The 27,657-nt window shown below is 41.1% G+C and overlaps 1 protein-coding gene across 2 annotated transcripts; it reads left to right on the top strand.

Moving 5' to 3' along the window:
* Nucleotides 1–27,657, top strand: RIC8B (RIC8 guanine nucleotide exchange factor B). Of its 2 annotated transcripts, none has more exons than XM_082241197.1 (10): nt 1–191; nt 2,613–2,660; nt 7,514–8,122; nt 9,465–9,559; nt 18,293–18,455; nt 20,034–20,129; nt 20,784–20,928; nt 21,633–21,777; nt 22,618–22,737; nt 27,277–27,657. In XM_082241197.1, exons 1-10 carry the CDS (start codon nt 111–113, stop codon nt 27,386–27,388), a joined length of 1,614 nt encoding a protein of 537 aa, XP_082097323.1. In that variant the 5' UTR covers nt 1–110; the 3' UTR covers nt 27,389–27,657. The 2 variants fall into 2 exon arrangements, with proteins under 2 accessions (XP_082097323.1, XP_082097324.1); XM_082241198.1 differs by having other exon boundaries at nt 7–191; nt 2,618–2,660.

Raw genomic sequence — 27,657 nt, 5'->3', positions numbered from 1 at the left:
GGCTGTTGCCATTGAAGCTGCCGCGCGCCGGCGAGGGAGGAGGGGGAGGAGGCGGCGGCAGCGGAGCAGAAGAGGCGGGAGGGGCTGCCTGGCCGCGCCCTGCCTCAGGGATGGCGTTGGAAGCGGCGCTGGCGGCGGTCGGTGGGCGCGGCGGCGGGGCCGAGAGGGACCTGAGTCGCTTCAATGAGCAGGTAACGACGAGGCAGCCGGCTGTGCTCGCCCCGCCTCGGAGCGCCTTTCCTTGCTCATGGCCCCTCAGGAGAACGCCCACCCTTCTCTCGCCGGGGGCCCCTCGGAGCGGCGCCGCGCCGGGTGGTCCGTTGGAATGCGGAGGGAGGGGCGGGACCCCGGTGGGCTGCTACTGGCGGAGCACCGGCAGGCCCCGTTCTTGGGTCTCCGAAGCGATTCGGAACCTTCCCCCCCACTAACAGCTCTTCTCTGGCCATAGGGCATTTAGGCTGCATTTGGCACTCGCTTCCCAGAAGAACTGGGTCCTCGGTGCCCCCTTCGTGGCTGCGAGCAGATCTTTGCCAAATCTATCCAATCTGAAACAAAACAAAATTAAATATTTGATTTTGTTTTGTTTCTGAAAATCAATAGAAAGCATTTAAAAAAACCACAACAGATCTATCCAATCTGATCAACCCAGATTAATTCTTGTAGCATTTACCCCAGTATCTTAATATTTTGCTGAAAGCCGCCCAGAGTGTCTGGGGAAACCCAGCCAGATGGGTAGGGTATAACTAATATACTGTATTATTATTATTATTATTATTATTATTATTATTAGCAGCAGCAGCTCTGTGCAGTGTTAGCATTTCTTTCCCTGTGGGAAGCATTATTTGTCTAATCTACTGTGTTTCGTATTGTAGGCAATCCTAATTATACTTGCCCTCCTTCCCCTGTCACCACCATCAGCAGCCTGCAGTTTCTCTTATATTTATTTAAATAGGTTCTTTTTATGTTTTCCAATCATCTTCAAATCTGATAATGACCCCAACAGAATGCACACCTTCCTAATAGATGTTATTATTTCTTTTCTTTTCTTTAGTATAATGGTCTCTTCCCTTTCTTAAATGGTTGCATATTAATGCAAAGATCTGTAACAAGTTCAGAGTGTGTGTTGTAGCAAATATGTGTGGCCATAGCTATGCACATCTCTGGGTAGACTAAAGGGCACGTATTATAGCATGAGGAGGTTTGGAAACAAGGAATGCTTTAAAAAAAACACACCAAGGTGCATTAAAATAATGGCTATCTTCCTACAGTGTTGTGGCTACTAGAAGCTCCCTCCCCCAAATTTGTAGTATTTCCTGTTAGTTAGATTATTATTATGTGGTATTTCCTGTTAGCTAGATTAGACAGCTGTCATACTCCCCCCACCCTTGTGCTGTGGATTGATCCATTAAGCATCCATGCTGCTTTGAGTTGAATGCTCTAAGCAAGGTTACCTTTGAAGCTTCAGTTGGCCCACCAAGCTGGTTGCTTAGTTACTGGAGTGCCAGCTATAGCAACATTGTTCCACTGATCTACATTGCATTCTAGTGTATTGCAAAGGTAATTAAAATGTCTGATCTAAAGCCGACTGGTTGAAATATTTATTTCTTGATAGGTGTGTATTATATTCAAAGTGTATTATATCTGGGTTCAGATTTCAGGTTGCAGCCCATACCAGGAGATAAAGATACGTGTTTAGTAGTTTTACATTTCTATATGGAGGTCAAATTGTCAGGCTCCTTATGCACCATGTTTAAAGGCCCTCTCTCTTGTTCTGCTCCAGCTGTGCATTCATCCTGAGCAGGGCAGTAAAGGGCCTCTCCTTCGGATCTCCGGGAGCAAGCAGGATAGGAGGAAGTGATCCCTAAAATATCCTTCTAAGCCAGGGGCCTCCAGTCTTTTAAGACCAGGGGCCACATTTGGAATTTTGGGAGGTTGGGGTGGGTATATGTCACAAAAATTAACTGCCGAAGGGGTGTGGTATAATGGTTTCAACATAGGAGAAGCTGAGCCAGTGCAAACAGGAACTGAGCAGGACACACAAGCCGTCTCTCATAAATTTCCCAGAAAATTTCCCAGGGACTTTTTGTTTTTCTTTTCTTTCTTTAATAAATTTCAATACCACCCTTCATCCAAGGATCACAGAGGAGGTGGGGGTTTACAATATAAAAACATAAAAAATAATTATTCCCACACAGTTGAAAAGGTCATACATAGATTGTTTAATTAGCCAAAAGCCTAACAGAAGAGGAATTAACTGGTGCCCCCTGTCCTAAGCCATTTAGGGCTTTAAAGATAATAGCTGGATCGGTGTAATGTGATTAAAGGCCATCTTAGCAAGTGGTATACCTATAGTCTTGGCAAGCATCACTTTGCTAATAAATTGAGTATCTGATAATAATACTATTAGAGTTCAAACCTAAACGCACATACTAGGGAATAAGCCCCACTGAGCTCAGTGGAACTAACTTCTGAGTAAATGTGCTTGGAGTTGCACTGTTGACATCCTAAGGTTAGCCTCTGAGGGGATGATAAAGCATTTTCTGGCAAAATCAGAAAGCTTGTATGAGGACTATTTAAAACGTTTTGAAGAATGGATTTTTGTTTTTTTTCAGAATAGGTCAACCTTCAAATTTGAAGCAACAGATGAAGAGAAAAGAAAGGTAAGAAACACAGAAACAGGCGTGCGGGGGTGTTTCTTCAGGGTACACTGAGTTATAGGGTTCTTACAGGCTATAGGTAGTCTGTTTTCCTCTCCCTGCTTTGCGTCTGTTATAACAATGCCAGGATTTGTTGGTGACCATTATACTTAGGGTTGTTTCTGTTGTGTATATTTGAGGTTTGTTGAATTTAATAACTTAAAATCAAACTTGGGCCTGGGCCTGTTGTTGTTCAACATCTTTATAAATGACTTGGATGAAGGTATTGAGGGAATGCTCATCAAATTTGCAGACGACACCAAGCTAGGAGGGGTAGCCAATGCTGCTGAAGACAGAATCTGGTTTCAATATGACTTTAACAGATTAGAGAACTTGGTCTAAACTAAAAAGAAAGAAAGAAAGAAAGAAAGAGGATTTCTATAGCTGCAAATGTAGGCAGGAAAAACCATCTTCACAGATATAAGGTGGGGAACACCTGTATTGACAGTAGTACATGTGAAAAGGATCTAGGGATCTTAGTAGACCACAAGCTTAACCTGAGCCAAAAGTGTGATACAGAAGCGAAAGCAGCTAGTGCTACAGTAGCATTGTACCATCAGCAGGCGTTCTGTTCCCTTAGATTAGAAGATGTCAGTGTGGAATCAGCCCCCCTTTTTTGTTTGTGTATATATAGGTTTCACCTTTTTTTGGTATCATAATTTGTAAACACGAAGTTGCCGAAATTCAGAACAATATTCATTGTTGGACATTAGTAATTTTGGGCATTTTAAAAGTCACACCTTCCAAATTGCAATGAATCCAGAAAATAAGCATTAATATGTATAGAAGGGCTTATTTTTGCATGTGAAATTATACAGATAACTATATTATCATGTTTTATATACTCTGATTGCACTAGTAGTAAATTTGTTCCTTCCGATCAACAATATAACAGTTGAAAGCTATGGGGAAATGGGCAAGAAGGTAAAATCTTTTCCTTCTTAAAATAGGAAGAGACATAGTTGCCACATCTTTAAAGAATTAACATTTCATATCAGTTGTCCCAATGCATACATCTGTTGTTAATGTGAATTGATCATTTTATTTTACTTTAGAAGATGTATTCGTACAACTATTTGGATTTAAGAGATGATAAGTTATGTTTGTGACAGTACACTTTCTTTGGGGAAAAACGGCTTTATGGGTCATGATAGTGACTCTGCCTTTTCACCTTATTTGTGGTGAAGTTTAACAATGATATAGACAAGTAGGTTTCTAATTTGTTACAATGGTAATTTGCTAGTTCATGGAGATGTCCGTATCCACTCTTTGACCGCCAAGGATTTTATAAATTTTGCCTTGGGTTGCCTGTTCACCATAGTCTCTCTTTAGGGCAGGGATGTGAAAATCTGTGGTCCCCAGATTATTATTATTATTATTATTATTATTATTATTATTATTATTTTATACCCCGCCCATCTGGCTGGGTTACCCCAGATGTTGCTGGTCTAGAACGCCCAACATGGCCACTTGTCAGGGATGATGGGTGCAACTGGAGGGCAACTGGTTTTTCATCTCTACTTCAGCACATCTAGATTATGGGTCACATGGGGAGACACCATAGTATACCTAAAGTCAGTGGAAGATGCAGGTGAATGAGTGAATAATATTCACCTGCAAATTTCACATAAGCGCTAGTACCGTTGGTTGATAGAGGAGCCTTTTTGGCACTGCTAGTGTATGTGTAATTACTGCCTAATGCATTAGAGACCTTTTTGTTGTTCCTCAGAGTCTGCTCTTCTCCCTTCTCTCTCCCCACCCCCCTCGCCACAGTAGATGAGTCATCAGTTGCAATGCAATCAGGGGTTTCTCTGGAGAACATGCTTTAAAAAAAAAAAACCCACATATTACAAGCTGTCTTCTAACTGTAATAAGTACATATCAGATTCTTAAAAGATAGGTGAATGCTGATTGTCTAGGCCTGATTGCTTTTGCCTTAAGGTGGGGAAATGAAAGTAATTGGGAAAATAAACACTAAAAACAAGAACTGAGTGTAAAGAGATGACTTATGGCTCCCTGAGAATGCTGGCAGTCTGGAACAATATGGAGGCAAGGCGTATAATTCACTGACTCACTAAATGAACTTAATCTGCAACTTAATAGGGGTGGTTCAAATTCTGTTCTTTTAAATCCTTAATTGCTGGCTGTTCTAGTCACTAAGTTATTCAGCATAATTCATTTTCTCCATGACTAAAACGTTTGTCCTTGTTGTCTTCACCAGTATCATACTATGCTGACAAAAGAACCCGTAAGCAATGCAGATAAGAAAAAAGTGTTAATATTTTTTCCCCAACCCAAAATTGTGTTTTGCTAACCATAGGTAGCAGGAACAAATTATCCGTGTAGGGCTCCGCACGATGTGATGTGCCTTCTTACCGTGTCATGTTCCATTCTCATGCTCTGAATACTCCCCCCGCCTCTCCAGTTTAGCCACCCCAGGAGCACAGCATGCAAAAATATTTGACAGTGGACTCTATTATTAGATTCTAAATCACTAGCATGCAGCTTAAATTAAGGTGCCATGGTTTAAGTGGCACCAGGGGTCAACAAAACCCACCTTTCCTGATTGTCGTAGTAGACTAATGAATTTCTCTCTCTTTAATATATCTTAGGCCAGTGTTAGCTGGGTGTTGGCTGTTATTTTAGATCACAATTTCCCACCATCCCTGGTCATTCACCATGTTGTCTGTGGTTGATGGGAATTGGAGGTCACCATGTTGGATACCCCCTGCACACCTGCTTTGGCAGCAGCTGCTATCCATATTGTGTGTAGCTGGGCAATACCAGAAATATCTAGAATCCTCCTGCATCATAGAGACTTACGTGTTTTGTGGTATAAACTTTCACTTTGTCAGATATATTAGGTGATGTTTGTGTAGGTGTGCCTTGTTATGGACAATTGCCAGCTACAGTTTGCATGGCACAACAACTTGCTGGTCTGTGTTTGGCAGAATAGGATGTTTTGCCTCCCTTCCCCACCCTCCCAGGCCAACTTGGGTTCAACTTGAATAGCACTTGCTATTCTCAGGGGCTATTTTCAGGTCAGATTTTAACTAGCCTCTTTATCCTGCATAGGCAACAGTAGGAATGCTATTAGCCCATACAAGAGTGGTGTGAGAATTATAGAGTAACTAGACAGAGATTCCAGCTTATTTATGGACTACTTTATTCCCAGAGTTCTCATTGACTTGATTATAGTCATTCTGACCAATGAAAGGCTTCAGAACTCAATTGAATTCAATAAATTAAGAACATGCCTATCTCATGAGCCCCCTAGGGAGGGCTTAATTAAAATCAACTGAGAATTTAAAATTGAGAAGACCCTGGGTCAAAAGACATAATGAACTGCAAAATCTTAAGGCCAGGCCAGGAGAAGGAAGCATGACATGATGCCAATTATTATTTGTTTGGGAGGCTAGGAACATCATGTACTTTAGTAAATAATCCCCAAGGAGACTAAAATACTAGGGGCTGCCAGTGGCCCTGTTTAGTGTGGTACGTGACACTTTTTTCTGGCTGGGCAATTTTGTAGGGTGTTTTTTTGTTTTGCTTCTCTGCTCTTTTTGCTTCCCAAGTGTTTCTAGAGCAAAAAACACCCCACCATGTAGAATTTTCAGTGGAAGCTTCCACAAAACAGTCCTTTTTGTATTGTTTGGTCTCTACATCGATGAAAACAAAATGGCTGCAAGGTTCAGTAAGATCTTTGCAATTCCACAATGGCTAGATGAAGTATTTTACTTTGCTATATGTGGGAAACTGCATTTGGACAACCCCATGGGGGTTCTGCATTCCTGCATGCCTTTATCTGATCTGTTTACGGTAATGGATTTGGAGTTGATAGCAGAATGCTCTCTGGCCAACATGGTACTCACTGGTTTTAGAGTGATACTTGTTGCTTTATTTCTAATCTCTTATTAAGCATTTATGAACCTAACACAAATCAATGTCTGAGTTAGTGCACCGAGCAAATAAAAGAAAGTTCAGCTGCGTAGGTGATAAATGTTGAAGAGAGAATTTTCTCATGTCTCAGAAATTATCTTTGTTGTACAGAGTACACACTATGCTTACATTTGTTAGCAACCTGGCACTGTTACTTGAAAATGACACAAGCCACTATACAGCTTTGTAGAGCTTTAATATGGTCATCAGCCCCTGAACTTGGCCATAATTTGTACATAAATGCGGTAGGTTTGTGCCATATACTTGCAAGTTTGTGAGAGCTGTACCCTAAGAGGCAGTCTAAAACTGGTAATTTAAAAAAACTTCTTGATTTGATAACCACTTTATAATGTGGTAGTACATAAATTTTGTTAAATAAATAAAATATTTTGTTTGTTTTTTTAACCTAAGTTAAAGGATGCATCAATAGTAGTAGTAGTAGTTACTGTAGTCCAAAGTGCCTACAGCTATATGCATGGGTGCAACTTGCTTTTTACTTAAAAAACTGAGTTCCTGTGATTATATCATCCTATTCAGGAGCATCCTATACTTTCTGTGGCACAACTGAAGACATTCCTGTATTTTGATGCTTTAGATCAGAGCCAGCAATTGATATGCTAGAGAAAAGCCAAGTTGTACTATTCTTATTTGAATCCATTTGTTGACCAAATCAGACATAATCTAGTTCTGATTGATGCAGCCTTCCTTTTGATATAATTTCACAAGCTGTGAGCCACACAGCATACGATAAGCTGAAGCTAAAATATTTTTAATACCATTGATACTCTATGACAAATCAGAGGTGGGGATGGGTTATGGGTGTGTTACATTGCAGGGCAGAATAGTAAAATCTCATTCCTTTTTTCCTGTATGTTCAGCAACTATGTGAAGGAATATTGCTTTTACTGGACAAAGATATAAAAACATCCTGTAAAGTCATTTGCCTGGAGGCTCTCCGCATACTCTCAAGAGACAAAAAAGTATTGGTTCCTGTAACAACAAAGAAAAATATGCAGATCTTGATGAAGCTGGCAAAGCTGGACACTATGGAGGATTCTTTGGAAGATGTGACAGATTTCCCTGTCATAGTGGAAGCTTTAAAATGCCTTTGCAACATTGTTTTTAATAGTCCGGCCGCACAGAAACTCAGTCTGGAACTGAACCTGGCAGCTATGCTTTGCAATCTCCTGAAAAAATGCAAGGATCAACAATTTGTCGAAGACATTAAATGCTTTGATTTGCGTCTCCTCTTCCTCCTCTCCCTTCTGCACACAGATATCAGGTCACAGTTGCGTTATGATCTCCAGGGATTGCCACTGTTGACTCAGGCCTTGGAAAGTGCATTTAGCATAAGATGGACAGATAAATACATCACAGCTGAAGACCAGGAAATGTCACCGTTGTCACTGCAAGAGACAGATTGTGCCGTCGAAGCACTGAAAGCTCTCTTTAATGTAACTCTTGACAGCTGGAATGTACACAGTGAGGTAAGATTTGAGTCTGACATATCTTGCCCAGGGTTATTTCTCTGCCAGAGGATTGCAGCTGAAACTACAGTTTTACATCCTTGTCATTGCAACAGTTGATTGGGAGTAGCATCCCAAACACAATGCAGGATGCAGCATAAATTTCAAAAGCAGAGTCATCTGTTTATCTGAAATTGAATTTTCCAGTTTCTGGAGTCCAAGCTCAAGTGTCAGGACAATAGGACCTATGATTTAGCTAAGTGTTGCATAATGGTGCCCTCATTATATGGCACAGACTATTCTGTCCATATTACTTGAACTATTGTTTGGATGCAGTTTGGCTGACTAGAAAGGCCCCACCACCACCAAGCAGAAAAGTAATTCTTCTTGGTAGATGTGAACACACCAGAAGAAATAGGAGTAACTTAATCTCCAATGTGCTGGCCTGCAAACAGTGCCAAAGAGAAGTACTACTCCTGTTTGAGTGTGAAAGAAAACACACCATATGTAACTTTTAGCTGCCAAGTTTTAATTGTAAGTGGACATTTCCAAAAGATATTCAGCATGGCTCATTATGAAAGAAACCTTGTCTTACATTTCTAATAATCTAAAAGTACTGTAAATGGTACACTAACAACAGAATTGCAAGATGTTGCAGATATACCGTATTTTTCGGCCCATAGGGTGCACCTAGTTTTGGGGGGAAATAAAAAAAATATTTTTGGGATGCAGGCAGCTCCGCTGTGCGCCCCGGGTTTCGGGATGCAGGCTGCTATCCGCAAGCCTAGGGTGCCCGGCGGGAACTCCCGTGGGCTCCCAAGGCTTGCAGATAGCTTCCTGAAGCCTGGAGAGCGAGAGGGGTCGGTGCGCAAATTAATGAAAGTAACATACTATTTCTTCCCATGGGCACAGTATTGCTTCTTGCATGTTCTGCCCCATCTTGTTTTGGCCCTTAGTAAGGAGAAGAGCAAAGGAAGCTATGGGGAAGGGCAAGACTGAACTGTGGATGATCTGACTATGTATGTAAGAAGGCAGTGTTGATGCGGTGGGGGAATTGTTTGTTTTAACACCAGATTTGAAGAACTGTCAAGAAGAGCCAATTAGAGTTGTGGAGAAAATAATACCTGTCAAGAATGGCATGATTTTGCATGAATAATAATTGAAGCCTTACTTCTATTACTTATTTTGAAGACTGAGAAAACACGTGAACATATGAAGCAAAGTTCACACACCCATACGGGTTTTGTACTGTGCCAGCCCTTTTATTTTAATTTAATCCCTGTTCTAATTAGGACTCTTAGAAGTCCCCATTTGCAGCCTTGATAATTAATTATGTTTCTCTTCATAATTTGTATGTCCACAGAACGATTCTCATGAATTTCGTTACATGACTGCCATTCTTCGTCACTGCTTATTAACTCTGGGTCCTACTGAAGACAAAACTGAAGAGTTGCACAGGTTAGTGAAATTGCAGGTCCATTTATTTTAGAGATAAATGCTTCTTGTTTGGCTAGGTCAGGGTTAGGGAACCAGTGGCCCAGGCATCTAGCAAAATCTGGAAGGCCGCAAGTTCCCCATCCTAGGGGTAAGTGCTTGTCTGCTTGATCTAACACATATTTGCTTGCAGCACTCTGTTAACCTTTGGGTTGTTTTTTAAAGTGAAATCAAATGCATGTAAAATCTTTTTCTTTGAATAAGTAAAACATAAGGGTTGGTGCGGAATTATTGGAATAAGACTTTTGCCAGTTGCCTCAAAAGCAGTACTGTTCGATGGCAGTAGTTTGCTGAGCACTTGGACATGTTGCCAATCAAACGACTTACCTAACAAGTGTGTACATGTGTGCAGAGAAGTGAAGTGGATTACCTCTACTGGAGCAAGGATGTACAGTGGTGCCCCGCAAGACGAATGCCTCGCAAGACGGAAAACTCGCTAGACGAAAGAGTTTTCCGTTTTGGAGGTGCTTCGCAAAACGAATCTCCTATGGGCTTGCTTCGCAAGACGAAAATGTCTTGCGAGTTCCTGCGGGTTTTTTTTCCTCCCCCCCTTTTTCTAAGCCGCTAAGCCGCTTATCAGCTGATCCGATAAGCCGCTAATAGCGCTAATCCGCTAATCCGTCAGTGGGCTTGCTTCGCAAGACGAAAAAAACGCTAGACGAAGAGAATCACAGAACGGATTCTTTTCGTCTTGCGAGGCACCACTGTATACTGAAAGCCCAGAAAGGCTGATGATTTGTTTTTTTGGCACTGGATACATATTGTCTAAGCCAGGATTAATTTCCATCCTTCCTGAAGCATTCACGGTGGTGAATCTAAGTAAAAGTGTGGATCTTAAGATACAACATTGTGTTGGAGGATATTTGAAAGCTTTTTCCTCTGTTGTATATATTAAATGGAAGATTAAATTTTGATTCAAAAACTCTGGAAATATAAGACTGTGTTGTGTGGCCCTGTACCTGCCATTGCATATTTCCTTTGTACACCAGACCAGCACATGGCTTCCAATGGTGGACTCTCCTTCATTAGAGGTTTTGAAGCAGAGGCTAGATAGCCATCTGTCATGGATGCTTTAGCTGAGATTCCTGCATTACAGAGGGTTGGACTAGATGACCCTCTGCGTCCTTTCCAATTCTGTGATTCTGCAGCCTTGACAAAATGGTGGAAGGGCTCACCTGAGTGAATTGGCCTTAAGGATAGATAGGTTGGGGGGGGGGTTGGGCTGCTGCTTAAGGCACAGTCTGGTAAGAATTCTAGTTCTGGGGTCAACAACCAGAGACAGCACAGTCAAGTCATTTGTGTATGGGCACACAAACATGCCCCTTAATACTTTGGTCCTCAAGCTCTGAGCCTCCATATGTATGTATGGTACTTCAAGTAAAAGTCAGAATCTGCTGTAAATAAGAACATAAGAGCCTGCTGGGCCAGGCCAGTGGCCCACCTAGTCCAACATCCTGTTCTCTAAGTCAGTGTTTCCCAACCGGTGTTCCGCGGCACACTACTGTGCCGTGAGACATTGGCTGGTGTGCCGTGGGAGGGAGGCGGGCGAGTCGGGCGGTGAGAGGCGGCGGCGGCGAGGATCCGCGTCGAGCCGGGGGCGGCTCCGCGGTGGTGGTGCCGAGCGGCGGGGCAGCGCGTGCAAAAGGGAGGAGCGCGAGACAGCGGAGGAGGAGGAGGCCGGCATGTCCGGGCAGCAGCAGCAACAACAGCAGCAGCAACTCCCGGCGACGGCTCCTCAAGCCCCGCCGCCGCCCCCTCCTCCGCCCGCCACCACCACAACAGCCACCGCCGCCTCAGTTGCCGCCGTCCCTCAGTCCCTCGCTCTGCTGCCTCCTCCCACCCCCAAAGCTTGGAGGTTCCCTGGCAAGGGGGAGGGAAAAAACTTTCACTTTCGTGCGTCCCTCCCGGCGTGACGCTGCGCGTTGACGTCACGGGGCGGGGCTTTAATGGTGGTGTGCCGCGAGATTTTTTTTCAGTAAACAGGTGTGCCGTTGCCGAAAAAAGTTTGGGAAACACTGCTCTAAGTGGCCAACCAGGTGACTGTAGGAAACCCACAAGCAGGATTTGAGCACAAGAGCACTCTCCCCCCCCTCCCCTGCTTCCCACCCCAACCCCATGGTTTCCAGCAGCTGATATAAATAAACAGTGGCCTTCTGTACCAGGTACCATTGAGATACCTAGAACCTCATTAATTGCTCACTTGTTTCCCTTCTTCCCTGCCAATATCTCAAAACATTTGTGGGTTGGCCTTGGCATTAAGAGCATAACCTGAAGCAAAGCCTGCCAAAGGTGAGTTTCTTTATCTTGCTAACGCCTAGCTCTGCCTGATCCCTTATGTTAGGCATTTAACAGCTGCAGCCACACTACTGTGTTAGTAGCGCTCTGTGATCAACCCTGCTCCGTTATTTCTGACTCCAGACCCAGTTCTGCAGTCTTCCCTGGCTCATCATAACCTAGTCTTTCTACCCTGCACTCTGTAGTTAACAATTCCGTTCCTTGTTCTCAATAGCCCTATTCAGGCATTCTTAATGTCGCTTAAATGAATACATGAGGAGCATAGAGCATGCATGAATGTGCATAACTGTTCTCCCTCTGCATATTCAAGGGCAACTGTCAGCAGTAGGAAGGCTTCCCTTCTGCAAACAGTTGCCATTCAACACATGGAGATAGGAATGATGGAGCAGAGCTAACAAACTTGTGCACTCTTTCCTTCTCACCTGTTCATTTAAGCCCCATTTACGTACACCTGAATAGGGCTAATATGTTGTTTTGTGCTGTTACCTGCTCATATCTACCTTAAGGCCTGTTCAGGCATTACTTTGCTCTTCCCCTACATGGTGAGTTCAGGGACAGTCCTCAAACTCATGCACTGCATCTCTGCTCCGTGTTCCTGTGCATAAAGAGGGTAATGCCCAAACCATCATTTGAACACTTGGTCTCTCTTGACCTGGATATCTAACACACACACACACACCCTTCTGACAGTGAATGGGGAACAGAGAATGAACACAACCTCAAGGTTCATCTTGCTTGAAGGTGAGGACGGGGGAGTAACATCTGAACAGGCCGTGGGATAAGAAACCCTTTAGGATTCTCTCCTGTTTGGTACTATCCAGTGGTTGGTGCTGTAGTAGTAGTAGTGTGTAGCCGTTTTAATATTTATATTTGGCTCTCACATGACTTGATATTTCTTCATTTGGACCTTCTTTGGCTAAAAAGGCCAGGTGTTTCTCTGCTTGTTCTGTTATGTCCCTGTTCTATATCATCCTGAAACATGTAGGCCTGTTAATATATCCTGGAGGAGGCAATTTTCTTTCTTTTTGCTAATGCTCGCTTTCTTTTTGGTCAAAATCACTGTGCTTCATTCTCGCTAAGCTCAAGCTGTCAGGAAGGCTCATGACTGTAGAAGACCTAGACAACTACATGTCCTACCAGGTGTTTCCATGAGATTTGGTGAGGGAATGCTCCTTGCTCTTTGAAAATTTAATGGCAGAAATAACATTAAGCCTAGTTCTGATGTGATGACACACCTGCCTTTTTTATTTAGGAAGTATAAGTAGTACTTACTCCACATTTTTGTTCAAGAGCAACTGTCTGAACTGAAGTTTTATGCTTGCTTCTGATGTATTTTTGAATGATATGTTAATTGTTAGTAATGGAGTACATAACCATAAAAAGTTACTATGACTCTATTACAGACTTCTTATTTTAGTAAACTGCTTTGAGCACAAAAATGGTTTGTACTTTAGTATTTTTATTTTGCTTTTTATGTTTTCCTTTGAAGGCCAATAAGGTGGAAAAGCAATCTAAAAACCTAAAAATATTTTGCGGTGGGTTTCTTTGTAACCATAGAGGATTGCAAACTTTATAATGAACAGATACTTGACTCATTGTGGTTAGCATGCAAATGATCAGCCTTGTCAACCCAATGAATTATATAAGATGGATGGAGGCTTATTGGTGGTATAGTCCTGTGCTCGAACAAAATTGTTAATGTGCGCAGAGGGGTGAGAGACCACAGAACTGCTTCACTCTCTTTGCATGGAAGATTTAGGTCTCTTAACAGAAGGTGTATCAAAGTCGTCAAAGAGAAGGGTTGGTTTTATCAAAGAAATTTATTGGTGGTTATAACAATTTAATTTTTTGTTTACAAATGTTGCCCCTTATTCACCGACCCCAAATTGCTCCAGAGGATTGGGGATCATATAGGAGGAGAACAGGGAAGTTCTCTTTCACTCACAAACTGTATTCCACATACACCAGGGGTCAGCAACCTTTTTCAGCTGTGGGCTGGTCCACCGTCCCTCAGACCATGTAGTGGGCCGGACAATATTTTTTTGGAAAAAATGAATGCGTTCCTATGCCCCATAAATAACCCAGAGATGCATTTGAAATAAAAGGACACATTCTACTCATGTAAAAACACCAGGCAGGCCCCACAAATAACCCACAGATGCATTTTAAATAAAAGGACACATTCTACTCATGTAAAAACATGCGTCCGCAGGCCGGATTGAGAAGGCGATTGGGCCGCATCTGGCCCCCGGGCCTTAGGTTGCCTACCCCGGATATACACAATTATTTACTCAGATACAACCCAGAACATTTTCATTGTCCAATAACACAATCCACACCCTTGGTTATGCAGCCCTCAACTGCTTATGAGTGCAATTGTGAAATTTAAAATTTAAAATTTATACCCAAGTAAGAAACACGCGGGTGGTGCTGTGGTCTAAACCACAGAGCCTAGGACTTGCTGATCAGAAGATTAGCGGTTTGAATCCCCACAACAGGTTGAGCTCCCGTTGCTTGGTCCCAGCTCCTGCCAACCTAGCAGTTCAAAAGCACATCAAAGTGCAAGTAGATCAATAGGTACCACTCCGGCAGGAAGGTAAACGGCGTTTCCTTGTCCTGCTCTGGTTTGCCAGAAGTGGCTTATTCATGCTGGCCACATGACCCGGAAGCTGTACACCAGCTCCCTCAGCCAGTAAAGCGAGATGAGCGCCGCAACCCCAGAGTCGTCCATGACTGGACCTAATGGTCAGGGGTCCCTTTACCTTTACCTTTAAGAAACTAAAGAACCGCTTGAAGTAGAATTTTCTATATGCGAAAACTGATATTTGTTTCAGAATAGTGTGTGTGCATGACATAGAAAACAAATAGCCATTCTATTGGCCTAGCCTGAAACTTTAACATTTTCAAATAGAAGGACAATATAGTCATACCTCGGGTTAAAGTTGCTTCAGGTTGAGCGTTTTCAGGTTGCGCTCCATGGTGATCCGAAAATAACGGAACGTGTTACTTCCGGGTTTCGCCGCTTGCGCATGCGCAGATGCTCAAAATGATGTCATGCACAGAAGCAGCAAATTGCGGCACACACAGGCGTGGGTTGCATTCTGCTTTGGATGCGAATGGGGCTCCGGAACGTGCCATTTTATCATAAGTTGAATTCTTGACCTTTAAAAGTAGCAGGGGATGGAGAAGTCTACCTGAGACCCCAGAGAGCTTCTTAGGCGTATACTTTCTGCTTTATTCATTCTTCTACATTGAAAAGCAAGCTCTAATTCTGTGTGCTTGTTATATGGACATGGATTTAGTTTTAATAGACCGTGAATAGAAACCTAAATATATATTTTTGGAAACTTGGATATATATGTTTAAATTACATTTACATTTAGAAATCATTTTAAGGGGAAAAAATAAGGGACAAATTACTTTTAAAAACACTTATATAAATTGGTTGCCTTTAAATTATAGAATACTTTTTATTCCTCCCTGTTTCTAACAGGATGCACATGAAAAGCTTATATATCTTATAGTGCTATCCATCATGTCACTTAAAATATTTGAAGGTACTCTTTAAATTATTGTATGCATTAAAGTAAATGCCATGTTTGCCAACTAACAAGATTTTAATCAAGGCTTTCAGTGGTGCTAAACAGTTGTTTGCTTTCACATTTGCATATCAGGAGGGGGCTGAGAGCGTGAGTAGGTGGGTGTCATGTCCCAGTGATTAATGATCTCTAAGAAGCTGAGAGAGGGGATAATATACACAGCATTTCTACCCCCTGGAGGAAGAATGCAAACACCATTGTGCAGATCTGTGCACAGTCACTGACTTCCTGGTAGCTGGAGAATTTCATACACTTCTTGGCCACAAATAAAACTGTCAGGCGGAGTGACAAAGATCAGAAAGCCAAGCTTTGGTTATTGAAAAGAATAGCTCGAGCACAGTGATCCAGAAAATTAATTTTGTAGGTGTTTGGGAACACCATTCTTATTAAGAAACCAGTAAAAAGGGGCCTTCTGTGGAAACTATCCAAGCTGCCAGTCCCCATCCCCACCCCTGATTCGATTTTGCTGTTTTCTTGCCAATTCAGTTTTACTGAAAGCAAGTTACCTTGCAAAATGTGAGGTAGCTGCAGCAAAACCCAGCCTCCCATCTTGTGTTCTGCATCTCACTTTCTCTTGATGCTGCTTCCAGAAAGTAAAAAAGGAGAATGAGCTATACAGTAGAGGCATGGTGAAAGATGTTGTGCAAAAAAGAACTTCTGGTAACTACTTCTAAGTAAAACGTTTGCACAAAGTGAGATAAGAGACAAGAATTAGTGACTGAAGCCATTTGCTGACTTAGATACACTAGAAATCAGTGGAACTTGCCTGTATGGTCTGTATGAATCAGAATAAAAGTGAATGTATGTTTGCTCTTTGCCTGTGCTAATGTTGTGGCTTAAATGCCTTCTAGGTACATAATGCAAGCAGTTTGTGAACTTCTAAATTTAATGCCAAGAAGAGATGTCTAGCCTACAGTGTTATCTTTCAGCCATCAAAATTGTAACACACTAATCTTTGGAAGTATGATTTTAAGATTAGCTAGCTACACAGGTAGTTTGGGTGGGGGTGGAGGTTGAGAGAATGGAGATTTTGAAAAACAAAGCTTATCAAAATTGCTTAAGAAAGCCTTTTGCAATGCTTTTCAAGCTAACAACTTCCCAGAATGGAAATAAACCACAAAACAAGGAATACAAATGAGCTAGACTAGATAAGCCTAAATTGCAGTTCCCACTACATGATATCTTAGTGGTGTGTATTAGAATAACAATGCAATTTTCTCCTAAAACCCTTCTCTAGGTTGAATCTTGCTATTCTAGAACATTATTTTTTCAGCATGGGAACTTTTAATTTGCTTAATACATAGAAACCATAAAGTGCTGGGTCATAAAATTTATATACAACAGGAAAAGGAATGCAAATTATACACAAACAGAACAAAACCACTTATCAAAATGCAATATAAATCCTAACACAACTGCCAGTGCTGAGTAAGCATTGTAAAGGTTTTTCTTCTTTTGCAAAAAACAAACCCAGAACAGACAAATTGGTATAAATTGCTATTCCCAGTGCATTTCAAGAAGCATCTCTTACCTAGGGAACTGAAGCCTGCTAACAATCTTGACGCTGCTGTTTACCAAAGCAGCTATTTCCTTTGTCTCCAAGCTATTGCTATATAATAACGTAGGATGACTCCTACTGAAGCAGGTCAAAGGCCCATCTAATCAACATCCTGTTCTCACAGTGGCCAACCAGAAGCCTGAATGGGTGGTAGGGTTATATGTATAACATCACTGGTGCACAAATTCTAATGCAGACTGCTCACTTGTGTTCTTTCCCTCAGACTTCGCCTTACTACTTTCCCATAAGACTTTTCTCTCTACTGCCAGTTGCCTGTAGGATTGCCAGTTCTTGAAGTAAAAAATTATGGAACTTAGGCAGGGCCCACCTAGGGGAGTGTGATCCTTTTGTGGCTTCACAACAGTCCTTGCTGCCCTAGGGCTTGTTTGAGAGAAATGGCGAGATCTGGATTTATTATTATTTTTTTATCACATAATCTCAGGAAAGCCTCTATTTCATTTGAGTCCCTGCCCACCATGTAGTACTATCTGTGCATGCCGTTGGGCCCCTGCACAGACCACAACACACTCCAGGCTATATATGTGGCACAATGAGAAGGCAAAACATACTCACAGAATATATGCTTCAAATGGGCCAAACCCCAGACTACATGCGACATCATGTGTTCGTTACATGGCCAAAGACTTCGGTGTGTGTGAAAGAAACAAAACAGAGGTTTTCTGTGTGTGCCCATTCATGGGAAGCTCTCACACCAGGGAGTAGCTTGGTCTCTTCAAACAAGCCTTTAAAGTAGAGATCTTTCCCAGTCTGCATCTGTATTGGAATTATTTGTAGACATGTTATTCTTTGGGCGTTTGCCACTCTTGGGCTCCTTTGAGAGGAAGTGTGGCATATAAATCTAATAAACAAATTTCAAAAAGGCTAAGAACTTGCTGCTGCTTAAAAATGCTAAGAATTTTAGGAAGATGAATTCCGTACCTTCTTCTACACTTCATGCTTCCATTCCATTGAAGTATACCTGCAATCCTGTTGTTATTTAAACTTTGGAATTTACCTTCTCCTTTATCTGATAATCTCCCCAAAGTCTACCAAATCCCTGAAAATTATTTGGAATCTAAGATGAAATCTTAGAATGGGGTGTACAGGTACAGCATTATAATCTGCTGTTATGCTAGAACATACAGGTTCTTCAACACAAATGCTTGGCATTCAGATGTGGTGTTTGCTGGCACGGTATGAAGAAAATAGTGTCATGAATGAGAATGTTTTTAAAATCTGTTTCAGCAACGCAATCAACCTTTTAAGCAACGTTCCAGTTTCTTGTCTGGATGTCCTTATCAGTCCATCGACACAAGAGGATCCCGAGGACACAGATATCAAATACAATGGCATGAATATGGATGCAATTCAGGTGCTATTGAAGTTCATGGAGAAGAGAATTGACAAGGTTAGATTGTTTAAAATAAGAGCTAAAATCATTGCTTTTATACATTAATTAGATGTTCGTTGTGTTGTTACAAATGCCATCTTTTAAAACAGCTGTGCGTGGAAAAGCCACCTCTGGAAAGACTTTGGTTTGGAGAAAAGCATTAAGCATCCGCCTCACCTCCTGGTCACTTCACCAATCACATTCACGGCCTTTTGTCACTTGAATAAAAGCACACATTGTTGCGAAGCTGTTATATGGTTTGCAGTATAATGTCTTGTTGGGCCTTAAAAGCTGACACAAGCTATCTCTTAATAACAAAAAATGGGCCTGAATCAGAAATCCCCAAGTTTTTACCTATTCTTAACCATCTAATGTTTTCAAGGTTGGAAGATGGCCTCGGGGAAATGCAAAATCAGGTAGTTGGGTCTACCTAGGTTTTTTATTTTAACAAATTGTGTTACATATTCAGTGTTTGCCTGCAAACCAAATCACATACAAGTGTGTAGAAAGATGAGTGTGATTGATATCAATATTTTGATTAGATACTAGGGGGGCATAAAAACAAATATTTATGCCATATTTGAAGGATCCTCTGTACAGAGCAAACAAAACAGCACGTGTGCACACAAACATACAGCTATTTCTCACTGAAGCACTGCTTTTAATATCAAACCCACAAATGAAACATAGACTGATTAGTTGTATTAAAGTAAAAGCTATTTGTTGCTTCTTACAATCAGCGGAAGTCCTCGTGTGTGTGTGTGTGTGTGTGTGTGTGTGTGTGTGTGCGCGTGCACGCAAAGGTACACACACACACACACACACACACACCCCAACATATCATCACATAGCCATTAAAATAATACAGTACAGATGAAACACATCATTCATCCAAAATCAGAAAATATCATTTCCTAGACAAGAATGAACACCAAACAACTATTGAAAGGCAGACCGCTAGTGCTGTCTAATACATGGAAGGCAGTGTTGGGACCAAGTGAGCTTCCTTGTGCAAGGTGTTCCATAATTGGGGGGCTACCACAGAAAAGGCCTGTTATCTTCTTGCTACCCTACAAGTATCTCTTGGTGGAGACACACAGGATGTCTTCAGATGATGATCTCAGTGTTTAGATAGGCCTATACAGGGGAAAGGATGCCTTAAGGTATTGGTGTCTTGAAGCTTGGAGGTCAAAGGCAGCACTTCAGAGTGGCAGCCAATGTAGTTTTGACTGCGTAGTCCCAGTTCATGTTTTGGCTGCTACATTCTGCAGTAGCTTTGATTTCGAACCTTTTTCAGAGATAGCCCAATGTACAATGCATACATCATGATCAGGAATATTTGAAAATCATCCGCATGTCTGAAAACATGTCATAAACACGCCTGGGAACATTAGCAAATCACAGCTCTGGAGGCATTCATTTGTGAATTTTCAGGTGTGGAAATGCTCTTTAAATGGTATGGGAAAGACACGAGGGACCTGCTGTGGAAACTTGGTGACCTGTTTTGAGAAACACTAGAGCAGGAATATGGAGTATGACAGAAAATCCCAGTGTTCTTGGAAGAAAAATGATGTGTCTTGTGATTTCTTATTCTAGGGGAGCAGCTATCGGGAAGGTCTCACTCCAGTTCTCAGTTTGCTAACAAGATGCTGCCGATCTCACCGGAACATAAGGAAGTTTATTAAAGCTCAGGTGAGATACCACAGAGATAAAGATAACAAAGGAATGCAAACACTTGACAGGAAGGCTATTTTAAATATTAAGGGATCTTGTTTATATTTTCACAAGGTATATAATACCTTTATCTTGCTTTATAGCCCTGGGAAGCCCTTAGAGTTGCTTGCAAAATTATTGCTTGCAAAAAACTCACATTCAAGTGGGGGAACCTTTGCCCATTGAGATGGAGTTGGAATCTAGCAACCATTGTCCCTGCCCATTGGCCAGGCTGACTGAGACTGACAGGAATTAAACACCAGCAGCTTCCGGGGCGGGGGGCAGGTTTCCCATCCCTGGAGTACAGGAAGGGAAGCTGCATGATGCCCATATGGAACCAAGATTATTCAGGCAACATTTCTTGCTCTTATCCTTTTCCCTTGGTCTCCTACCTGGCACTGTTTCCCACTGATGACCTCTGAGGCAAGCGAGTGGGTCTGAGCAGCTGGGTCTCTTCCCTGTATTCTCTTACTAGTAGTTGCTCAGCAGCAACAAAGGAATGGGGCTAAGACCTCGTTGTAGAGCTAGGCAGAGTGTTAAAGCAGAATTTTTACAAATACTTTTGAATAAGAAAGTGTGGTGAACACTTTCCACTGGAGATTAATTGCTCTTATTACTTGTTTTTGTCTTTAGGTGTTGCCTCCCTTGAGAGATGTATCTAATCGCCCTGAAGTTGGCACAACACTGAGAAACAAACTAGTGCGACTCATGACTCACGTTGACCTAGGAGTGAAGCAAATCGCTGCAGAATTCCTTTTTGTTCTTTGTAAGGAGAGAGGTACAGGCTGGTTCTTATAATGAAAGTGGGTGGTTATTCCAGACTTCTGAACAATTGCTTGCCTGGTTATCTCTTGACAAATAGAATATGCTTCTGAACAATCACAAATGAAAGTTTTTTTAAACTGGTAGAGTTTATTGAAGTTGTAATATGTAACAAATGCCTACTTGAATATGGGCAGGTGGGACAATAAACCTAGTGGGTTTATTTTGCATGTCTGAATTAGAGGCAACGCTTTGACTCCCCCCCCACACACACACACATTAACAGTGTTGTCATTTCACCAGTATGGACAGTTGTACTGTATAGTTATATATAAACATCTTGCATTTTATGTAAGAAATTGGAAATACAAGTATTTAGTTGCCACAAGAAGTGTAAAATTCTAAAATCAAGGTTTAAATTTGATTATTTTAGGTGACAATATTTTCCTTAAGCCCTGCATGCTGCTTTTCTTAGTTGAAGAATTTTTTTCTTTTTTCTTTTTCTCAACTCTTAAGTTCTGTAGAAAAGCAGAAGACATGCCAACTTCACTGGCATCTTAAAAAGAGAACTGTTCCATGCCACATCAGACAGGGCGCATTCAGACAATCTGAAGACTTCGTTTTGTTTGAATGTGACTTAAATTTAACAAACTTGTAGAACTTAAAACAATAGCTTAAAGATGTTCCCAAGTCAGCTCTTGTCTCTCTCTCACTTTTCAGTTGACAGCTTACTGAAGTACACTGGCTATGGCAATGCAGCTGGGCTACTGGCAGCAAGGGGCCTATTAGCAGGAGGAAGAGGGGAAACCTGGTACTCGGATGACGAAGATACAGACACTGAAGAATACAAATCTGCAAAGCCAAAGTATGGTACTGCTTGGGTCTCTCACCTCAACCCCCCTCCCCTCCAGTGTGGTAGCCAGCTTTGTATCCTCCAGATGTTTGGAGTACAACTCATATGACCTTTGCTGATGAAAGTTGTAGTCTACAACCTCTGGAGGAGTACCATGTTGCCCACCCCTGGTCTCATCTCTAACGTTGTCTAAGATATGTTCTTTATCACAAAGGGCTGAATTATGGACTAAAACTTTGATTACCGTATTTTTCGCTCTATAAGATGCACCCAACCATAAGACACACCTAGTTTTTAGAGGAGGAAAACAAGAAAAAAATATATTCTGAATCAAATGTTGTTGAAGAGGCTTTGCACAGCTATCCCTGAAGCCAGAACAGCAAGAGGGATTGCTGCGTAGCTCTCCCTCTTGCTGTTCTGGCTTCAGCGATAGTTGCGCAGCCTGCATTCGCTCCATAAGACACACACACATTTCCCCTTTTTAGGAGGGAAAAGGTGTGTCTTATAGAGTGAAAAATACGGTAGCTTCAAGTGACCTTGATTGCAATGGGTGCCCAAGGTACTCCTAGAATTGCCTGCCTGGTGAGCTTATTACTAAGAGTTCTTTGGTAGATAAGCCAAACTAGATAAGCCATTGTAGATTTGAAAGTTGGGGCTACTCACAGGTTTTGGTGCCATTAAGCATTTAGGTATGTTCATGTGTCTTAGATGTCAGCTATCAAGTCAATAAAGAATAAGCTTTGTGAAGGATTATTGGTTATATTTGGGTTTTTTTAAGCTGCCTCATGTAAAAAAAATCTTATTTTTTCTTATATTCTCTTTCCCCCTCCCTCCCTGCCCCTGACCACAAAGCATTAACCTTATTACAGGTCATTTAGAAGAACCAATGCCCAACCCAATGGACGAAATGACTGAAGAACAAAAGGAATATGAAGCAATGAAACTTGTCAATATGTTTGATAAGCTTTCTAGGTAATGTAACTAAGTTGCTTTTCATTTCTGAGGGAGAAATTCTTTGTCTCTATAGATTGGGCTTGAGACTAAAATGGCCTGGGTAGCCCTGACAGATGATTTCTGAGATAGATGGAGTCTCTTATTAATTTTCCTGGACCTGTCAGTGGTTTTTAGTACCATCAGCCCATAGTATTTTACTGGACACACTTGGTGGGTTGGAAGCAGAAGGCACAGTTTTGCAGTGGTTCTGCAAACCAGGCCAGTTCCAGAGGATAGCATTGAGAGGCTTCTGTTTGACCCTGTGGAAGTTAATCCATGGGTTTCCTGAGGGCTCCATTCCATCTCCACTGCTGTTTGACATCTGTATGAAGCTGCTTGATGAGGTTACCTGGAGCTTTGGAGACTAGTTGGCATCCTTCTATTTCGAGAGACAATGGAGGAGTGTGCCTTTGGGGGTGAGATCAAGCTGTTGGAAGGTTGTAGCGCCTGCTGTGGCTGTAGAGACTGATATGGGAAAGATATGTTTTGTTGCAGCTGGGGCAGATGAAGACATCCAGCTGTGCTGCTGCAAATGCACAAACCCAAATATTCCTCAATAGCCATATATTGAGCATGGAGCTTTCCAAATAATTGGATAAATGGTTTGTATTCTTTTGGGCCTAGACACATTTTCTTCATAATTTAGATGTTATGAAGAACATCAAGGTTGTTTGACTTGGAGAGTCTTAGTAGGATTCCTTTTAAATGATGAATCATGTAAATACTCAAAGAGTAGCAGTAGAAAGCTTTGCACAGTATTCCAGAAGAGTGCTAGATATCTCATGTTTAAGAAACTGTTTTTCCTAATCTGTCAGACACTGGCATTCCCAAAACTGCCCTCTGTTTTATAAAATGTAAAATATAGCTAAATTAAACAACTAGTCTGCAATTCTTTGTGTTTGTATATCATGCATGCCTGGATGTTTTCCGTATTAATTAAAATGCTTATTAAATACTTTTGCCTGCAGTTATAAATTGGTGGCACAGTTATGAATTAATAGTCTGAATTAAAACGACAGAGTGCTTTTTCCAAGCCAATGTTGTATTAATAGCAGGAATGCTTTTGCTGATGAAACAGTCCCAATTACCATAGTTTGGGTTTTGTTGTACATTGACACGAAGTCAACAAAACAAGTATGCCACAGAACTGGCCTAAGTAGCAGCCTTACTCATTAAAAATACAGAATTAATCATGGCAGTGACTGAAGAAAGCAACGCTTCCATAGGTTTTTCCTCGCCTTTTCTAATTGTGGAACAAAATATTGTACATAAAAGGATCGGCACTATTATGTAGCACTCAATTACAGGGAGGTGAATAGGTCCCCAATACACTATTTTATCAAAGGAACAGGCCGGTGTTTGCAATGTGATTGTTTCATTACAGAGAACCGCCATTAGTTCCATGTGTTAACACTGACCTGTTGTGCACAGGGCAGGCAAGAAAGAAAGACCCTTGAAAACAAGGGAATGGTTTTGGAGTCGTTATCAAGCTAAATGGCAAGCAAGAGGCAGAAGCAAAGATTGTGTAGGTGAATCTGAAGGGATTAATGGGGTATCTGCTAACAGAGAAGGAGAATGCATCATGTTAAGGTTTTCATTATGGCATGTTTTCTAAGAATTGTTGAATATAATCCTTTTTTATTTATAAAAAAAATCCTCCAGACTTATTTGGCAGTTCTCAATCAAGGGTCAGTCAAACATGTTCATAAAATATATTAATACATGTATCTCTGTTTGGGAAAAAATTATGAAAAGTGCCCCAGAAGTCATAATTCTGCCTTGTAAAATGTTTGGTTCTGATGGTTTCCCCTTTGCTTCATTTAGAAGATTAAAAGATTCTGTGTGTGAAATAGTTTTCTTATAGTGATGGATTATGGGCCATACTTCATATTTTAGAGGACAGAGCTAAAATTTCTACCCTGTGGTGGTCAGGTTTTTGGAATGTGGCAAGTAGTTCTGTATTACGGAATTATTGCATAGGAATGAAGTCCACTATTCTCTTAATTTTCCTGTAATCTTCCTGCACCTGCATTACTCAGAACATGTGTTGCTGCGCTATTGAGTTTGTGGCTATATTTTATAATAAATTGCTACTCCGTTATATATGTTTAATCGGAAATAAGCTCCATTAAGCTCAATGGAACTTAAAGCCAGGTAAGTATAGGGGTCGCAGCCTTAATTGGTGGAAGTTGTTTGGCTCAAAGTACCCTATTTCATGTCTCTCTTATAATCTTGGTGATTTCATTCTTTGTATAACCAATTTTGACACTGTGATGGGTCTCTCCTAAACCAGTTTTGAAACACCTGCGAGACACCTGTGAAGAGTGATGTATACTTAAAAAAATAATCTCTGAAAATATGGTGTGGGGGTGATGGGGTGTGGGGGTTTTTTTTTGTGTGTGTGTGTGTGTGTGTTTGGAGGATCAAAATGTTGCCCTCCTTGGCCTTACAGCTTTTTCCATAATCCACATATAATAAACGAGATTATAATCAGATGTGAGGCAATGAAAGGCTTAAATAAATCTTTGCTAATACTGTTTGATTGGCTTAATCAATAATTAATCATCTTTACATGAGGCTGTAGCTTGTGGAGTAGATATAATTGGATTAGCTGTGAGAGGCCTTCAGAGCTTTGAAGAGATTAAAATGGCTGTCAATCCTGTAATTAAACAGCTGCAAACAAAAGCAACAGTTTAAAAAAGAAAAAGGAGGGGTGGCAGAGAGAGAGAAAGCTGACTGAATCTAAATGAATCCACAAGTCCTTAAGCACCACTAGAGGCTGGCTGTGTCGCCCAGATCTCTTTTCCTGACTGACTACTTTCACTCAGTGAAATGAATATGTATGCAGTTGTGGTTTTAAGCAGGAGGGGTAGCTGCTCCCCACATGACAGGTGGGATATCGACAGCCATGTTAGCAGGATTTAAGAATTAACAAAGGCAGTTTCTTTATTTCCCTATTTTTACTTAAACAGAGAACCTGTTCTTTGTCCTTAGCCCATTAGTGGTTGACTTCTCTTTTTTTCATATTGGTCTTAATTGGCTCCATCAATGTGGCCTGCCTGAATTAGGTCTTTATTAGTGTTGTGCTCCTGTTTCCCCCACCAATCAATTTTGTATGAAGCTCTGTTCACTCTTTCATAGTAAGGATTTGAGCTCCCTCAAAAATGAGAATGACTTAATATCTGGATTTTTTCCCCCAATTAGTGTTGGCTTTTTCATTTAGATAATTATTCTTTATCTAATGAAAACATACAGTTCAGTATATACATAATTGGTCTATTTGCTAATGCTTTTATATACTTCTAAATATACATATTAAAATTATGACAAATTGTCAATAAATCTAAAACATGTTATTGCCTAATTATGCTTCAGAGCAAGAGAGGGTACTTCTTTTCATTCCTTTCCTTCTTTTAAATAAAAAAATGATCTACTCCTTGAGATTTTTAATCCTTTTTTGTACATTGTGTTACTAAATTCAAACTCCTTATAATTTCTAAACATTTTTCTGTTTTGAGTCATTTGTTCCCAGAGTTTCCTTACTAAATCCATTCTATTAGGTTTCTGACTATTTTTCCAGGGTTTTTACCAGTTATAATATGCAGTGCTTGCTTCTGATGGTTTGGGTTTATTTGATTTTATTTTACTTCCATAATTCAACAAAAACAAGAGGGGATTCTATGAGATTTCACAGCAATACATATATATATATATATATATATGCTTTCGTAGATTTTCACGGGTACAGGAATGTAGGTTTTGGTGTCTTCGGGTGTCTTCCCGTGTAAGAGTCGGGGTGTCTGGGCGACGTTTCGACGAGGTCTCACTCGTCATCTTCAGGCTGGTGCTTTCGGCTTCTTGTTACTGGAACAGAGCAGAATCTGGTGTTTGAGTTCTTTTCTGAAAGCAAGTGGGAGTGGCCCAGCTTTCAGAAAAGAACTCAAACACCAGATTCTGCTCTGTTCCAGTAACAAGAAGCCGAAAGCACCAGCCTGAAGATGACGAGTGAGACCTCGTCGAAACGTCGCCCAGACACCCCGACTCTTACACGGGAAGACACCCGAAGACACCAAAACCTACATATATATATATATATATATATATATATATATATATATATATATATATGAGTGTTGGTGACCATGGACCAGAAAAATATGCATCAGAAGACATTTTGAATTCTCTTTTTAATAAGGTCTGCTTTTTCAAAAGCTACCTAGTGGGGAAATGAGGAGAAGAGATGGCAAATGTTGGCACTGTGGTAGAGATAAAAGTGATTTCATCCACCTATGGCGGAAGTTTGGGAAACCTATAGTTTTGTTGTAGGCCTACAATTAATCTGACGCACAGAGCTACTGAAGTGATCTTGAATTATGAGAACAGAAAAATCACACTTGAGTAGCTGAGCATTACACTTACAAGTATGTTGTGGAGGCACGTTGCCTGTGAGGTGAATAGGCTAGTTCTCTCTGATCTTATTTTTAATTAAAAAAACTTATATACTTTTCTTTTTTGCAGGGACAAGGTTATAACACCAATGGGAGTGCGACCAGATGGCACAATGACGCCTTTGGAAGAAGTAGTCTGTCAGTATCAGACCAATGAGCAAGAGAGTTCAGACTCTGACTAGAATATCAGCTGCTTTTCTTTCGCATCCACCTTCCCTTCACCCACACCATCTTTTATTATCTAAATATTAGACCCTTCAGTGTTGCAGCAAATGTTTTATCCATCAAAATGGATTGAATTATAAATTTTGTGGTGTAACTATACTAGCATTTCTAAGGCCTCGATTTATATAGCAACAAAACACCCCATTTATTAACTTAAAAGCTAATTGTATGGGATGAAAAGTGTAGTGTGAAGTTTTAAAATAAATAAATGTTAATATTTATCTGA

The sequence above is a fragment of the Podarcis vaucheri genome, assembly GCF_965113315.1.
Source record: "Podarcis vaucheri genome assembly, chromosome: 10".
Classification (NCBI taxonomy): domain Eukaryota; kingdom Metazoa; phylum Chordata; class Lepidosauria; order Squamata; family Lacertidae; genus Podarcis; species Podarcis vaucheri.
This window is presented reverse-complemented; position numbering and strand designations above follow the sequence as displayed.

Coding starts and splice junctions, on each gene's coding strand:
- RIC8B (XM_082241197.1), top strand. CDS start 111: ATGGCGTTGGAAGCGGCGCTGGCGGCGGTCGGTGGGCGCGGCGGCGGG. Junction 2,661..7,513: donor CAGATGAAGAGAAAAGAAAG/GTAAGAAACACA, acceptor CTGTATGTTCAG/CAACTATGTGAAGGAATATT. Junction 22,738..27,276: donor ATGTTTGATAAGCTTTCTAG/GTAATGTAACTA, acceptor TCTTTTTTGCAG/GGACAAGGTTATAACACCAA.